The sequence below is a fragment of the Tursiops truncatus genome, chromosome X, assembly GCF_011762595.2.
Source record: "Tursiops truncatus isolate mTurTru1 chromosome X, mTurTru1.mat.Y, whole genome shotgun sequence".
Taxonomy (NCBI): domain Eukaryota; kingdom Metazoa; phylum Chordata; class Mammalia; order Artiodactyla; family Delphinidae; genus Tursiops; species Tursiops truncatus.
Genome location: NC_047055.1, coordinates 63,335,269 through 63,353,721, shown reverse-complemented (window position 1 = coordinate 63,353,721; position 18,453 = coordinate 63,335,269). Strand labels below are relative to the sequence as shown.

Genomic DNA, 18,453 nt, shown 5'->3' with positions numbered 1-18,453 from the left:
AATATTTTCTCAGTCCTTTTATTTTTTTCTCTTCTTTTTCTGGGACCCCTATAATTTGAATGTTGGTGCATTTAATGTTGTCCCAGAGGTCTCTGAGACTGTCCTCAGTTCTTTTTATTTTATTTTTTTATTCTGTGCTACAGCAATTATTTCCAATATTTTATCTTCCAGGTCACTTATCCATTTTTCTGCCTCAGTTATTCTGCTATTGATCCCTTCTAGAGTATTTTTAGTTCCATTTATTGTGTCATTCATTGTTGCTTGTTTCCTCTTTAGTTTTGTTCGGTCCTTGTTTAGTGTTTCTTGCATTTTCTCTATTCTGTTTCCAAGACTTTGGTTCATCTTTACTATCAATATTCTGTATTCTTTTTCAGGTAGACTGCCTATTTCTTCTTCATTTGTTAGTTCTGTTGGTTGCTTACCTTGCTCCTTCATCTGCTGTGTGTTTTTCTGTCTTCTCATTCTGTTTATCTTATTGTGTTTGGGGTCTCCTTTTTGCAAACTTCATGTTCATAGTTCCCGTTGTTTTTGGTGTCTGTCCCCAGTGGCTTAATTTGATTCAGTGGGTTTTGTAGGCTTCCTGGTTGAGGGGACTAGTGCCTGTGTTCTGGTGCATGAGGCTGGATCTTTTCCTTCTGGTGGGCAGGTCCATGTCTGGTTGTGTGTTGTGGGGTGTCTGTGGCCTTATTATGATTTTAGGCAGCCTCTCTGCTATTGGGTGGGGTTGTGCTCCTGTCTTGCTAGCTGTTTGGCATAGCGTGTCCAGCACTGTAGCTTGCTGGTCGTTGAGTGAAACTCGGTTTTGGTGTTGAGATGGAGATTTCTGGGAGATTTTTACCATTTGATATTACATGGAGCTGGGAGGTCTGTTGTGGACCAGTGTCCTGAAGTTGGCTCTTCCACCTCAGAGGCAAAACACTGACTCCTGGCTGGAGCACCAAGAGCCTTTCATCCACACGGCTCAGAATAAAAGGGAGAAAATGTAGATAGAAAGAAAGAAAGAAAGAAAGAAAGAAAGAAAGAAAGAAAGAAAGAAAGAAAGAAAGAGGATAAAATAAAGTTATTAAAATAAAAAAATAATTGTTAAGAAAAAAATTTTTTGAAAAGTAAAAAAAATGGAGGGCAGAATCCTAGGACAAATGGTGAAAGCAAAGCTCTACAGACAAAATATCACACCAAAGCACACACATACACAATCACAAAAAGAGGAAAAGGGGAAAAAATAATATAACTTGCTCTCAAATTCCACCTCCTCAATTTGGCATGATTTGTTGTCTATTCAGGTATTCCACAGATTCAGGGTACATCACATTGATTGTGGAGATTTAATCCGCTGCTCCTGTGGCTGCTGGGACAGGTTTCCCTTTCTCTTCTTTGTTTGTAGAGCTCCCGGTGTTCAGCTTTGGATTTGGCTCCGACTCTGTGTTTAGGTCATCTGAGGGCATCTGCTTCTTCGCTCAGACAGGACGGGGTTAAAGGAGCAGCAGATTCAGGGGCTCTGGCTCACTCAGGCTGGGGGGAGGGAGGGGTACGGATGCAGTGTGAGCCAGCAGTGGTAGAGGCCGGCGTGACATTGCAGCAGCCTGAGGCGCGCTGGGTGTTCTCCCAGAGAAGTTGTCCCTAGGTCACGGGACCCTGGCAGTGGCAGGCTGCACAGGCTCCCGGGATGATAGGTGTGGATGGTGACTTGTGCTTGCACAAAGTCTTCTTGTTGGTAGTGGCAGCAGCCTTAGCATCTCATGCCTGTCTCCAGGGACTGTGTTGTGAGTTGCGGCCCTCGCCTGTCACTGGAGCTCCTTTAAGCAGTGTTCTTAATCCCCTCTCCTCACTCACCAGGAAATAAAGAGGGAAGAAAAAGTCTCTTGCCTCTTCGGCAGGTGCAGACATTTTCCTGGACTCCCTCCTAGCTGGCCGTGGTGAACTAACCCCTCCAGGCTATGTTTACGCCACTAGTCCTCTCCCTGCGATTGGACCAAAGCCTGAGCCTCAGCTCCCAGCCCCCGCCTGCCCCAGCAGGTGAGAAAACAAGTCTCTCGGGCTGGTGAGTGCTGATCAACACCGATCCTCTGTGAGGGAATCTCTCCGCTTTGCCCTCCACACTGCTTTTGCTGTGCTCTCTTCCAGGGCTCCAAAGCTTGCCCCCTCTGCCACCCACAGCTTCTGCACAGGAAGGGTCTTCCTAGTGTGTGGAAACCTTTCCTCCTTCACAGCTACCTCCCACTGGTGAAGGTCCCATCCCTATTTTTCTGTCTCTGTTTATTCTTTTTTCTTTTGCCCTACCCAGGTACATGGGGAGTTTCTTGCCTTTTGGGAGATCTGAGGTCTTCTGCCAGTGTTCAGTGGGTGTTCTATAGGAGCGGTTCCATGTGTAGATGTATTTCTGATGTACCTGTGGGGAGGAAGTTGATCTCCTCGTCTTACTCTTCCACCATCTTTCTAGAGGAGCTGCACTTTCTTATTTCACTCGGTATGATGGTCTCTCGGTCTGTACAACTCACTAAAAATGATTAAATTTCACTTCTTTTTATGGATGAGTAATATTCCATTGTATATATGTGCTAAATCTTCTTTATCCATTCACCTGTCGATGGACATTTAGGTTTTTTTCCATGTCCTGGTTATTGTAAATAGAGATACAGTGAACATCGTGGTACATGACTCTTTTTGAATTGTGGTTATCTCAGGGTATATGCCCAGTAGTGTAAATGCTGAGTTGTATGGTGGTTATATTTTTAGTTTTTTAAGGAACCTCCATACAGTTCTCCATAATGACTGCATCAATTTATATTCCAACCAAGAATGCAAGAGTGTTCCTTTTTCTCCACACCCTCTCCAGCATTTATTGTTTGTAGATTTTTTGGTGATGGCCATTCTGAATGGTGTGAGGTGATACTTCATTGTAGTTTTGATTTGCATTTCTCTAATGATTAATGATGTTGAGCATTCTTTCATGTGTTTGTTGCCAGCCCCCGTCTCTTCCAGTCAAGTGGCTTCCTAGTGTGTGGAAACGTTTCCTCCTTCACATCTCCCTCCCAGAGGTGCAGGTCTTATCCCTATTCCTTTGTCTCTTTTTTTTTTTTTTGGCCTATCCAGGTACATGGGGTGTTCCTTGCCTTTTGGGAAATCTGAGGTCTTCTACTAGCATTCAGTAGGTGTTCTGTAGGTGTTTTTCCACATGTAGATGTATTTTGGATGTATTTGTAGGTAGGAAGGTGGTCTCCATGTCTTACTCCTCAACCATCTTGAAGGTCTCCCCTTCAGTAAGTTTTAGCAAAGAATAGTCACCTATATCATCTTCATCCCATGCATGAGTAGAGCACTTGAGAGTTTACAATTTGCTTTCTTCAAAATTATACCATATTCTCCTCAAAATATCCCTATAAGTAGCAGGGCAAGGATTCTTATCATCATTAGTTTCCAGATAAACAATCTGACCCCCAGAAGATTAGGTTGATCAAAATCATAAATGGTAATGGTAGACCTGGTTTCTCTAACTCTAGGTCCAGTGAGCTTTTAATTAAAATTAAATAAAAATAAAAATTCTGTTCCCCAGTCACTAACCACATTGCTAGTGTTTAATAGCCAAATGTGACCTATAGTTACTATTTTGAAATTCATGGAATGTTTTATTGGACAGCAATAGCCAAGTTATTTATTCTTATGTTTACCGAAATTTGAATTTATGTTGACAAAGTCTTCAGGCCATACTGAAGCTCTGGAATCCCTTAATATTAGTTAGTGAATCCAGCTGGATTCTTTGAATTCTTCCTAAAATCCTTCTAAATTAAGGGACTCCAAATCTACCCTAGCTTTCTGGAAATATTTGGAAAACGAAAATTCATTCAAGAGTCAGATTAAACATTTCTCCCAAAGTAGAAACTGTGGAGAGTTAAGAGTGGGATGAAGATGACAGAGGCTGGCAGGTAGGGTCAGAAAAGTAGAATATTGATCTCAGAGAAGCAGACAAATTTGAAATGGCCACAGACAATGCTAGATACTGAGGGGGTTGTCAGCGAATAAAACAGAATAGAGTCCAGGGAGGTTAGATAAGACCAAAGTAACCAGGCAAGTCCGAAGCTAAGATAGAGAGAATCAGAGAGTAGGAAACTATGACAAACGAAATAATGAGGTGACCTTTGGCCCTGGGAAAAGAGTGTTCTCTTTCTTTGTTACTTTCATGGATCCCCAGGGGAATCTGGGCTCACAGATGCCTGCTGCTCCAGAATATCAAAGCCAAGAGATAGAATTGGATCACTGGACTTTTTTCTGCCCCATGTTTTAGAAAATCTGAATTGAATGTCATTTCTTCTACTGTAATGCATACCTTTTCCTGTTTACCACATACTCCTTCCTCTCTTCTACCAACAACTAGTTAACCTTGTGCCCATCTTTTACACATTATATTAACTGTTTGGGCTCCTGAAGGTATTTGACTTTGTGATCTCTGGCCTATTCCCTGCTGGTGGAACACTTTCCTTTTAAATTAAGGCAAAAGTGTTAGGTCTCCTAAAATGTTCTTAGACTCGTTTTTATGGGAAGACAATGTGCAAGCTAATATAAACCCAAGTGGCTTGCAGTAGGTTTTATAGTACTTTATGTACTGGTAATTCGATGGCACATACTATTACATATTCGTGCAAAGACGAGGTATACTTATGCAACATACATAAGTATACGTATTTGAACATATATGTGTAACACTGTGTAATCTGAATATGTTAAGAATTCAAGGAAGAGAAAAGTCTGTATAAACTGAAGTAATGTAAGAAGGCTTCTTGATGGAGACAGAACATAAACTGGATCCTGAAGGGTAGGTAGGGTTTAAACTAAGAAAAGGGGATTGAAAAACATTCTAAGTTGAGCCATCTGAAATTACTACTATTTAATGACTTTAGACATAAAACAGAAATTTTATATGGTTCAATCTAATGGCCAAAGGAAGTAGTGTTATCAAAGGCATTGAGACAGGGAGGACTTGCTGGAGTGGAAGGAAATTTTGGGGAGAAGAGGAAGATAAAGTTAAATGGTTAGGAGGAGGCTAGATTAAGGAGCTTCTTAAAAGTGAAGCTAAATAGTGTGATCTTGATTATAGGATATAGAAACTATTGTAAGCTAATCTGCAGAAGTTACTGGATGAATAAAATCTGTGTTTTGATGGGATAAGATGTTTAGTTTGAGGCCAGGCATATGAATGATCATAATCACTCATGGTATAGAGTTTTAATGTTGGGAAATTTTCATTTGCATATATTTGGGGGCAGTGACACCCATTCAACATTGCTGACTTTTTCCTTTCTTTAGAATAGTATTTAGAATAGAAGTGTTCACAAACTTCTAGGGACATGTGAATGTACTTCTGAGTAGTGATGACATCAATTCATTTTAAATTTAAAATAAAATAGAATAATTATTTAAATATGTTTATCCTTTAAAATTAAATCACTTGAACATATATTATTATATATAAAGAGAGCATACATGTTGGTTAGAGGAGACCAAATGAGCAAGCTCAGGTCTCAATCAATCAGTCTATGTATTATATCTAAACACTGCTACCTGCTGTGTTGGTTTTGACCTTTATACATTTTTAAATTGTCAAAGGGATTTTATGTCCATAATTAATTATGGGTTAAAATAAGAGACACTAGGAACACTGATACTGACATATATCAATTTAATGAAAAGCATAAAACAACAAATTTAAAAATTTTAATCACTTAGCTTCAAGACGCTATTCATCAGATATAAAGATATAGAGATAAAGATATAGAGAAATAAGTTGCACTCATCTGATATTCTTATACAACATAGCAAGATATCTCTAATACCTCAAAAACCAATGTAAGAGATAGAAAACAAAGTAAAAATTATACTTAATTTGGTTTTTCCTTCATGGGAATCAAGGCCATCCACATTATTTGCAAATCATAACCTAAAATTTCTTAACCTCATTCTTCATAAAATAAGCATCAAAATTGTGTTAATAAATCAGTTGATTTAAAAAAATCCATAAAATCAGTAATTATAAACCTCTGATATTTGGCTACATTTATCAATTATTATTCAACTCAATCTAAATTTATTAGACATTAAAATTTTTATGAGTTGCAAAAGCTAAAGAGCCCATGCTATCATGGAAAATATAAATATTCAGTATGCAAGAAATATTGTTATATGTTCATTGCTGTTAATTTCACAAATAAATTATCCAATAACACTGTCTCCACAAATAATATGATATATTTGAAGGCATGATTCTATTATTAAAGGAAAAGTGAGAAAAAAGTACAAGATGAGAATATTACAAGATGAGATGTTAGTCGTTTATATATATATTCAATTCTCAAGCCAAAGATGTACTACTTTTGAATCTATTTGTTCCCAAATCATACTTTTACTTAACTAATTTATGTTTACCTATATGTATTAACTTTAAAGGGAAAAGGTATCCTTACATAAACTATAATTGTTTTCTTTTAGATTAACTAAAACTATATTTGATATACAGATTTTAAGATGTTTATTTTTATCATAACTATCCTGCATAATGAAAGCATGAAATTCTTTTTCTTTAATTTTAAGTGGGTTCAAGAGGTTAAATGTAATTTATTTTCTTTTTTTATAAATTTATTTATTTATTTTTGGTTGTGTTGTGTCTTTGTTGATGTGCACAGGCTTTCTCTAGCTGCGGTGAGTGGGGTCTACTCTTCGTTGCGGTGTGCGGGCTTCTCATTGCGGTGGCTTCTCTTGTTGTGGAGCATGGGCTCTAGGTGCACGGGCTTCAGTAGTTGTGGCATGTGGACTCAGTAGTTGTGGCTCACGGGCTCTAGAACACAGGCTCAGTAGCTGTGGTGCACGGGCTTAGTTGCTCTGTGGCATGTGGGATCTTCCTGGACCAGGGCTCAAACCCGTGTCTCCTGCATTAGCAGGTGGATTCTCAACCACTGCACCACGAGGGAAACCCTAAATGTAATTTTAAAGTTTACAAACATGTTGGAAAACACTGTGTTCAAAGCCATTCAGTTGCTTTAGAAATTGCTTGCTGAAATAAATTATTTTGTATATCCATTCTTAAGGCAGAGAATAGTCATTGCCCTGTACCCCTGCTTGCAGAATTTCAGTTTATTATCCCAGGAACTGCATTGGCTACACCTAGCAGCCTGCACTGCTGCTCATCTGTTTTCTTTAGATTCTTTCTTTGACTTCTTTTAATGGGTGACTCATCTGGAAGCAATTATTTAAGTAAATGAGAACCACATTTCTCACTTTCGCCTACAACTAGTTCCTAGGCGAGCTCTCACTCTTTTTTCTATTTTAAAATTCAGGTCAGTTATCACTTTTAAGGAAGCCTTGGAAAATAGCAATAGAAACAGGCTCCCTGGCCATTGACTTAGGCTATCTGCCAGGCCAACTTCCTAGCTTGCACAACCTGCCTTCACCCCACACTGATGAAATCACAGCTGCTAAGGCATTGCCCTCTCAGAGGCATCTAAGTCACCATTGTTTTCATGGTCATATGTTTTTCTCAGATATTTATCTGAAGTTTCCTTGTGCTTTTTTTTACCTTGTTATTTTAAATGGTCTTTCCCTGTAACAGGTTGAGTGATAACCTGGAGCCTTTGAAATACACTGTACGCTAAGGTGCTCTCTTAACTGTTATCTTCCTGGAGTCTCACAAAGACCCTGCAAGTTAGGCAGAGGGATGTTTAGTCTTTACAGATGAGAGGGACAGAGTGGAAGGAAATCACTCTTTGCCAAGTGCTTACCACATGACAGGCCCTTTAGCAGGTGTTTTATGTACACAGTCTCATTTAATTCTTCAGAACAGGCTGGTGGTGTAGGTACTGTTACTATCCACGTTTACCTGATGAGGAAACACTCTCGGAGAGGTTGAGTAACTTGCCCACGGATATATGGTTAGTAAGTGGCAGAGCCAGGAATTGCAATAAGACTTTTAGACTATTCCTCTGGTTTGGAGTTTAGTTCCTATAAATGTACCCTCCCTGGACAATACATAAGAAGTTTCTCTGATGCAAGTATTTAATCCTAAATTACTCTCCCTAACAGGCTCAAAACCACATTTTCTCTCAGTCAAAGTGCACTCAGCCAATACATTAGCTAGAAGAAAATATTATCAGGTAAACTCACTGGGGTTGGGGTAAAAGTAGGAGGTGGAGAAATTCTGTCTGTATTTCAATGCCTAAGAGAAATTAGCAATATTTTTAAAAATACTATAAAAACTGAGGCCTAATTCAGTTTCTGTGGGTTCTTAATTACTACAAGTGACTTTTATCCAAACTCTTCTCAGGTTGTGTTAAGTTTGTGATGCCAGCTTTGCCACCCAGTCTTGCATCTTCTTCTAATATTAGAGCTCTGTGTTTGCCTTGGTAGCTATAGGTGCCCCCTAAGCATCTCCCATGGTTTGTACATGGGGCTCTGACACTAAGGAACCACACTATCAGTCTTCCTCTGTCCATGCCCATACTCTTGAAACCTCCTATTTTTATCCTACAGCTAAGACCACCACATGCCAAGTTGTGACACCTAGTAAGGCTCCAATCCTGCTGCTGTCCTTCAAATTTTAACTTCATCTTCCATCCCTGCAGAGGTAATGTGCTATGTAGAAAAATGACAGGCAATGACATAAAAGGAGATTTGAGTCAACTGAGAGTTTTATAATGCTAATGGAGGAGTGAATAAATATTGTAAATATATAATCATTTATCCCCCCATATAACCTATAAGTTCAGTGCTATGTCAATGGAAACCTCAATAAGATTTTTTTCATGGAAATGATTTTAAAATTTTTATGTTGGATTAAATGTACAGTAGCCAATTCATGTTTGGAAAAAAAAGATACATAAGGAGTAGAACCCATTCTATCAGATATTATGACATATGATAGGACTATATAAAATAAAACAGTGTGGTATTGGTTAAAGATTAAATAAATAGCTCAGTAGAATTAGAGTATAGAAACAGATTATATAGTAAGTATATGACATAATTAGTACATGATTACATACAATTAACATATAGTATATGTTTAGCAATTAGTATATGATATATATGAATCATGAATGTGATATAAATAGTATTTCCAACAGTGGTAAACAAATGTATTATTCAGTTGTTCAATTGCTGTTGCTTTGGGGAAAAAAATAACATTAAAACCGTACCTCACAGAACTCACAAAAGTTAGTTCTGGAATAGAGTCCCCAAAATAAAAAAGGACTCACATAGAAAACAAACTTATGACTACCAAAAGAGAGAGGTAGGGGGGCAGGGACAAATTAGAAGTATGGGATTAATAGATACAAACTACTATACATAAAATAGGCAATGAGGATTTACTGTATACCACAGGAATTATATTCAATATCTTGTAATAACCTATAATGGAATATAATCTGCAAAAAAATCCTGAATCACTGTGCTGTATACCTGAAACTAATGCAATATTGTAAATCAAGTATACTTCAATTTAAAAAAAAGATTACATTAATTTTGTATCCTGCTACTTTACCAAATTCATTGATTAGCTCTAGTAGTTTTCTGGTAAAATCTTTAGGATTCTTTATATATAGTATCATGTCATCTGCAAACTGTGACAGCTTTACTTCTTCTTTTCCGATTTGGATTCCTTTTATTTCTTTTTCTTCTCTGATTGCTGTGGCTAAAACTTCCAAAACTATGTTGAATAATAGTGGTGAGAGTGGGCATACTTGTCTTGTTCCTGGTTTTAGAGGAAATGGTTTCAGTTTTTCACCATTGAAAATGAAGTTGGCTGTGAATTTGTCATATATGGCCTTTATTATGTTGAGGTAAGTTCTCTCTATGCCTACTTTCTGGAGAGTTTTTATCATAAATGAGATGCAAGAGGGAGGGGCTCTGGGGATATATGTATACATATAGCTGATTCACTTTGTTATGCAGCAGAAACTAACACAATATTGTAAAGCAATTATACTCCAATAAAGATGTTAAAAAAAGATTACAAAAGCATTAAATGAATATATATGATTTGGAGCTTAAGAAGTGCTTTTTCTAAAGAAGAAAGATTAAAAAGTAAAAGTATAAAGAGAAACATTAATAAGGTTGACTATATCACTAGAAAATAAGCAAAACACATGAATAGACATACATTTCACCAAAGAGGATACTTGTGGCAAATAAGCACATTAAAAGATGTTCAATATCCTTAGCCATTAGAGGGATGCAAATTAATACTACAATGAGATATCAGTACCCACCCATCAAAATGCCTAAAATTAAAAAAAAAAACAGGAACAATACAAAATGCAGGTGAGAATTCAGAGGAACTGGATTACTCATATATTGTTGGTAGGAATGTGAAATAGTACAACTGCTCTGGAAGAGTATGATAGTTTCCTATAAAGTTAAACATACACTTACCATATGGCCCAACAACTTGAACTCTTAGTCATTTAGCCCAGCGAAATTAAAACTTCTCTTTACACCAAAAACCTGTACACAAATATTCATGAATGCTTTATTTGTAATAGCCTCACCTGGAAATATCCCAGATGTTACTTAGAAGGTTAATGTTTAAACAAACTCTTGTATCCATACTATGGAATACTATGCAGCAACAAAAAGGAGAAAACTATTGATACATGCAAAAACCTGGATGAATCTCAAAGATATTACATTTAGTGATAAAAGTAAGTTTCAAAAGGTTTCATACTATATGCTTCCATTTATAAGTAATTCCAAAATGACAAAATTATAGAGGTAGAGAACAGATTAGTGGCTATCATAGTTTAGGGATGGCAGAGAAGAGGAGGGTATAACTATAAAGGGATAGCACATGGAAGATCTTTCTGGTCATTGAATAGTTGTGCATGGTGGTTGCAGTGGTGGTTACGAGAATCTACACATAAGATTAAGATAGCATAGAAATACACCCATAAACACAAATTAATACATGTAAAAATAGTGAAAACAGAATAAGATCTGTAATATAGTTAATAGCATTGTACCAATGTCAGTTTCTTGGTTTTGATATTGAACTACAGCTCTTTAAGATGTCATCATTATTGCAAACTGGGTGAAAGGTATAAGAAACTCTATTATTTTGCAACCTCCTGTGAGCCTATAATTATTTCAAAATAAAAAGCAAAAGAAACAAAAAGAAAAGCATCAATAAATTTGACTAAGCCATTATTAAAAAATTCTGTATGACAAAAAGATACCATTCATTTTTTTAAATATTTATTTATTTATGTTTGGCTGCATTGAGTCTTTGTTGCTGCGTGCGGGCTTCCTCTAACTGTGGCGAGTGGAGATTATTCCTCGCTGCAGTGCACAGGCCTCTCAATGTGGTGGCCTCTCTCGTTGCAGAGCACAGGCTCCAGGCTCGCGGGCTTCAGTAGTTGTGGCATGCGGGCTCTAGAGCACAGGCTCAGCAGCTGTGGCACACAGGCTTAGCTGCTCTGTGGCATGTGGGATCCTCCTGGACCAAGGCTTGAACCCGTGTCTCCTGCACTGGCAGGCGGATTCCCAACCACTGTGCCACCAGCGAAATCTAAGATACCATTCTTAATTTAAAATACAAGTGATAATATTGGGGAAAATATTTGCAAAATAAATATCAGAGAAAGCATTAGTATCTAGAATATATAAGGTACTCCTACAGATCAATAATAAGATAAATATTCCAATCATAAAATGCAAAATGTATACATAGATATTTAAAAGATGAGGAAAACCAAATTATTAATGCCTATATGAAATAAAGTTCAACCTCATTAGTAAGCAGGAAAACACAGTTTAACACAATTTTTTTCACCAAGTAAGTTGGCAAAAACAGAGAATGTAGAAATAAGCACTCTCAAACACTGCAGGTGAAGTATAAATTGTGACCATCACTTGAGAGTGCAATTAGGCAGTGTTTGTCAACAATTATAATGTGTCTGCACAAAGACATATGGTTACTACAACAAATAAACTTTTGTACCTATGCACAGGGAGACATATGCAAGGATGTTCAGCATTATTGGCAATAATGAAAACGTTGGAACAGCTTAAATGTCCATTAAGAAAGTATCGGCTGAAAAATATCATGATTTATCTATATAATGGACTACAGTTTATCAGCTAAAAAGACTAATGATATGGAATGATTAATGTAGATAGATGATAGATTAGATAGAGATAGATAGAGAGAATATATACATAACTGAATAAAAAGAACAATATATTCAGTATGGTATCATACAATCACACACATTACATGATATACTTTCTATAGCATATGTAAATGCACAGAAAAAGGTTTAGTAAGATACAAACCAAAAAAGAAGAAGGGATTAAGACAGAGACTGAGAAAGTAGTTTATTCTTACATGAAAATATATTAATTTTTCCAAGGAATATTCATATATTCAATATAGAACTAAAAAATATTCATATATTCAATATAGAAATAAAAAATAATATGCTACCCATAAAACCAATTACATCTGGGTCTGGAACCCCAGCTCTTTAACTTACTACCTATGTGAGCTTAAGCAATTCTCTTACCTTTCTGGGACTTAAATTTTATGTCCATACACTATGGATAAGTATAGGATTTACCTTGGGTTGAGTTTTAGAGAGTATATACGTAAGAAAAGAACACACAGAAGACCTTCAGTAAATACCAACTATTGTTAGCATTTTAATTATAGTTTCTATATGAACTGACCTTGGCCTCCAGTGCATGCTCTGACAGTCATTCCATCCTGTCAACCATCTCCTTGTCTGAGACCCTTCTAGCCATTTTTCCCTATATCTGTACAAGACATCACATAGACAGCCAACTGGAGGCATCAACCTCTTGGTGGCAGAGGGTAGGTTAGGGTTTTCTCTTGTTTTGTTTTTGTTTAATAAATATAGCTATTACAAACACTAAACCTAATTTGTTATCTACTGTCTCTCCAACACTCCTTTGTCTTTTTTCACCACCTGTCTTTTGGATGTGCTTCTCTGAAGACAACTGGGGACAAGCACTGGACTGGGATTTGGATAACCTGGATTAAACTTCTTGTTCTGCAACTAATGACTAAGGGAGATTAGGCAATTGTTGAAAATCTTCTTTGTTTGTAGAATTCCTTGCTGTCTTCTTTACCTGTTATGTAAATCAAAGGAAAAAAAAAAGAAAATATCTGCCTACTGTAAAGATCTATACAAAAGAGAATATTATCATACTAATTGCATATTGCCTTTTAAAAATGATTAGCCAATGGTTACTTTTAACAAATAATATATAATTATTTAATAAATAATATCAATCATTTCAAAAATAATAATTTTAAGAAATAATTCTATCTTGATGGAGGAAAAATACTTGACTAGAAATATTTTCTATATCATTTCTCCTTTACCAATATCTGTGGGAAGCCAGGTCTGGTTCCAATAAGGCCTTACCCCATTCACCTCATACTCTGAGAATTGCAGGCCAAGGTGTCCAGGAAGAGTTTATCAAGTGAAGATCTAAACAATTTATCTTTACTCTCTTGAGGATAGACATTGTATATTCCATTTCCTTTCTCCTCAAACTTATCTCTAAAATGAATCAAAAATGAATATTAGGTATTATACATTCCTCTTTGTGCCTGCAAACACATCATTTGTTTTCTAAGCCCTAGAGTAGATGTGAAAACTCATTCAAATAAAACTGGCAAAAATAACAGTACTGGAGAGAACTGTTTTGCAGTGTCTTCCTACCTCCCATCATCCCTTGCAGGCAAGAGCTGACAAAGTAGCAATGGAGACATGGACCACTGAATATAAAGGAAACTTTGACACCATTTCAAGTTATCAATCCCTGAAAAAGGGTAGTACTGATAAGCTTTGAGATAATTTCTTCTTTCAAAGTCAAACAGAAGAAATGCTATCCCTCAACAACCAGGGGCTATGCATGTTTAGTTGGCGTTTAGAAACTATTTATATAACTTTCTTAAGTTCTTCATGAAAGGCTAAACTGTAGAAGCAGTAGAGTATAATGGTTAAAAGCTTGAGCTCCACAGCCAGCTGGATGGGTTCTTTTTTTTTAATATCTTTTTATAAAATTAATTTTTATTGGAGTATGGTTGCTTTACAGTGTTGTGTTAGTCCCCACTGCACAACAAAATGAATCAACCATACATATACAGATATCCTCTCCCTTTTGGACTTCCCTCACATTTAGGTTACCACAGTGCATTAGGTAGAGTTCCCTGAGCTATACAGTATGTTCCCATCAGTACAGATGGCCAACAAACACATGAAAAGGTGCTCAACATCACTAATTATTAGAGAAATGCAAATTAAAACTACAATGAGGTATCACCTCACACCAGTCAGAATGGCCGCCATCAAAAAATCTACAAACAATAAATGCTGGAGAGGGTGTGGAGAAAAGGGAACCCTCATACACTTTTGGTGGGAATGTAAATTGATACAGCCACTATGGAGAACAGTATGGAAGTTCTTTAAAAAAACTAAAAATAGAACTACCATATGACCCAGCAATCCCACTACTGGGGATATACCCAGAGAAAACAATAATTCTAAAAAAACACATGCACCCCAATGTTCATAACATCAATATTTACAATAGCCAGGACATGGAAGCAACCTAAATGTCCATCAACAGAGGAATGGATAAAGAAGATGTGGTACATATATGCAATGGAATATTACTCAGCCATAAAAAGGAATGAAATTGGGTCATTTGCAGAGACGTGGATGGACATAGAGAATGTCATACAGAGTGAAGTAAGTCAGAAAGAGAACAGCAAATATCATATTATAAGGCATTTATGTGGAATCTAGAAAAAATGATATAGATGATCTTACTTGCAAAGCAGAAATAGAGACACAGACGTAAAGAACAAATGTATGGATACCAAGGGGGAAAGGCGTGGGGTGGGAGGAATTGGGAGACTGGTATTTACACATGTATATATTATTGATACTATGTATAAAATAGACTACTGATGGATGGGTTCTTTATTCTACTAATTATAAGTGTGCAAATGACTTAAGTTCTCTATGTCTCCTTTTCCTTATCTGTAAAATGGATTTGAGGTTATTTGGAAGACTAAATAAGATTTTTCATGTAAAATGTTTAGAATAATGCTTCAGACTTAACAAGTTATTGGTAAAAATAATTGTTGTTATCATCATCATCATCATGCCATCTAGTATGGCATGAAGCAGGACTACTGTACCATTTATTTATTTCATTTTTTTAAATTGAGGTAATGTTGGTTTATAACATTATATAAGTTTCACGTGTATATTTCTACTTCTGTATACATTGCAGCATGCTTATCACCAAAAATTTAGTTTCCAACCATCATCACACAGTTGACACCTTTACCTATTTCACCCTCACCCCCACCCCTTCCCCTCTAGCAACCACTACTCTGTTCTCTGTATCTACATGTTTATTTTTGTTTGGTTTGGTTTGCTCATTTTTTTTTATATTCCACATATGAGTAAAAACATATGGTATTTGTCTTTCTCCATATGACTTATTAAAGACATGGTTGAAAGAAACTGAAGAAGATACAGATAAATGGAAAGATAGTCTTTGCTCATGGATTGAAAGGTTAAACATTGTTAAAATGTCCATATTACCTAAAACAATCTACATATTCAATGCAATCCCTATCAAAATCCCAACGACATTTTTCAAAGAAATAGAACAAAAATTCCCCAAAAAGCCAAAGCAATCCTGAGAGAAAAAGAACAAGTCTGAAGGTATAATATTGCCTGATTTCAAACTATAATACACAGCTATAGTAATCAAAACAGCATGGTATTTGCAGAAAAACAGATACATAAATCAAAAGAAAAAAATTGAGAGCCCAGAAATAAGCCCACACATATATGGACAATTAATTTATGACAAAGAAGCAAAGATCATACAATGGAGAAAGCTTACTCTCTTCAATCAATGGTGTTGGGAAAACTGGACAGATACATGCAAAAAAAAAAAAAAAAGAGAAGAAACTAGACCACTATCTCACACCACACACAAAAATCAACTCAAAATGGATTAAAGATTTGAATATAAGGCCTGAAACCATAAAACTTCTAGAAGGAAACATAGGCATTACACTCTTTGACATCAGTCTTAGCAATATCTTTCTGGATATGTCTCCTCAGGCAAAGTAAACAAAATCAAAAATAAACAAATAGGACTATATCAAACCAAAAGGCCTCTGCACAGCAAAGGAAACCATGAACAAAAAAACCTACTGAATGGGAGAAGATATTTGCAAATCATATATCTGTTAAGGGTTTAATATACAAATATATAAAGAACTCATACAATTCAACAACAACAACCTAAAACAAACAATCCGATTAAGAAATGGGCAGAGGAGCTGAATAGACATTTTTCTAAAGAAGACATACAGGTAGCCATCAGGCACATAAAAAGATGTTCAACATCACTAATTATTAGGGAAATGCAAATCAAAACCATAATGAGATATCATATCACACCTGTTAGAATGGCTATTATCAAAAAGCAAGAAATAACAAGTGTTTGTGAGGATGTGGAGAAAAGAGAACCCTCATACACTGTTGGTGAGAATGTTAATTGGTGTAGCCAATTCCATACTGTAGAATAGTATGGAAATTCCTCCAAAAAATTGAGTAAAACTGTTGTGTGATCCAGCTATTCCACTTCTGGGTATTTATCCAAAGAATACAAAAACACTAAATTTGAAAAGATATATGCATCCCTATGTTCATCGTGGCACTATTTACAATAGTCAAGATATGGAAACAACCTAAGTGCTTATCAACAGATGAATGGATAAAGAAGATATGGTATGTATAATGGAATCCTATTCAGCTCTAAGAAAAGATGAAATCTTGCCATTTGTGACAATATGGATGGACTTTGAGGGTATTATGCTCATTGAAAAAGTCAGACCGAGAAAGACAAATATCTTCTTTTTTTTAATTTACTTTTAACATTTCTCTGTCACTGTCAAATTCATACCACCAAAAATAAAGCCTCTTTTAATATCTGAGACATTCAAAGTACCTGTCTGATCAACTGACTGATGCACTATACCCATTTCTAAGCAGTTCTGTTGAATATTCCTAGACAAAAAGTGTTCATTTATTATGTGAACTTGGTTCTCTCTCTCTCTCTCTTTCTCTGTCTCCTGGCTCTCACTCTTCCTTCTTCCCTACCTCCTTCCCTGTCCCTCTCTCCTCTAATCCCTGGAACCTATGAATATGTTACCTTACATGACAAAAGGGATTTTGTTGTTTCAGATATGATTAAGGGTTTTGACCTTGAAATTATGCAATTATCCTGGATTATCTGAGTGGGTACAATCTAATCACATGCATTCTTAAAATCAGGAGGACCTTCCTGGGCTGTGGTCAGCAGGAGATGTGACTGAGGAATAACGGTCATAAAACTGCAATATTGCTGGCTTTGAAAATGGGAGGAAGGGGCCCTGAGCCAAAGAATGCAGGTGGCCTCTAGAAACCGGAGAAGGCAAGGAAATGGAACCTCCCCTAGAGCTCTCAGTAGGGAAAAAGCAATTGACTTTAGCCTGGTGAGACCCATGCCCGACTTCCGACATACAGAAAATTGCCCGTAACCTCTCTGAACTCCTGATCTTCCCATGTCTATCCAGGAAGATAGATCTAATGTTTGCTCAATATAGTCTGCACTAAGAGGAAGTAAAATGGATTTATATTCTCAAAGAAAGAGACAAGAAGCTCCTATACCTTCTCCTTTATTTCCTTATTCATCTTTAGTCCTGTAATTCCCCCAAACCATTGCTGAACCACAGCCAACATCCAACTTTGAGCATTTTCATGCCTAATTCTTCCTTTGGGAATGGTCTCCATCTGAATCTCAAAAGGTCAACTTGACTAGAATTTTCCTCTTTGTTTTGACTTTAGTAAATGCTCCCAGTAATATATTGGGAACTTGTCTGTTCCAACTTTTCTCTTCCTGTGCTAGGATTTTCAGCTTAACTAGAAAGAAAGAGACACCCAGGGAGCAGAATAGTTATGAGGTTTTTCAAGAACATTTCTTGCTCCATGGGGTCAAAAGGCATCCGAGGCCCTCTCTTTACTAAAATCAGTTGGAGGGATTATGGAATAAGAAAATTCTCTTCTTCAATATCTGCCTGGAAGCCAATACAAATTTCTTTCCCACCAGCAGGGCTAGCTGCAAATTTAACTTCTGGAAAGAGAGCTCTGAACTAAGTATATCTCAGAGAGACATTTGAACTGCAAGCATACCTTCTATCACCCTGCCATTTCCCACTCCTTCCCTCCAACCTTTCTTTTCCCTTCAAGCTCCTCTCATTCTCCCCTTGTTTGCTCTTCTCTCCTCTGTCCTCTTTCACTTATTTTCTTCTATCCTTTGAGTTGAAAACCACTTGTTTTTATCTGGATTAAAGCTTGTAATCGCCATCTA

The 18,453-nt window shown here is 36.6% G+C and overlaps 1 protein-coding gene across 16 annotated transcripts in view; it reads right to left on the bottom strand.

Moving 5' to 3' along the window:
• Positions 1 to 5,657: 5,657 nt before the first annotated feature.
• LOC101320609 (charged multivesicular body protein 1B2-like) overlaps positions 5,658 to 18,453 on the bottom strand; it is a 76,364-nt gene continuing 63,568 nt past the window's right edge. For 9 of the 16 annotated variants that reach the window (XM_073799376.1, XM_073799378.1, XM_073799368.1 and 6 more), the window contains 2 exons: positions 13,431 to 13,568; positions 12,339 to 13,131 (listed from right to left, as the gene is read on the bottom strand). In XM_073799376.1, the coding sequence (XP_073655477.1) occupies positions 13,436 to 13,568 (133 nt within the window). In that variant the 3' untranslated portion in view covers positions 12,339 to 13,131; positions 13,431 to 13,435. The other 7 variants (XM_073799383.1, XM_073799382.1, XR_012329307.1 and 4 more) reach the window with 6 other exon arrangements.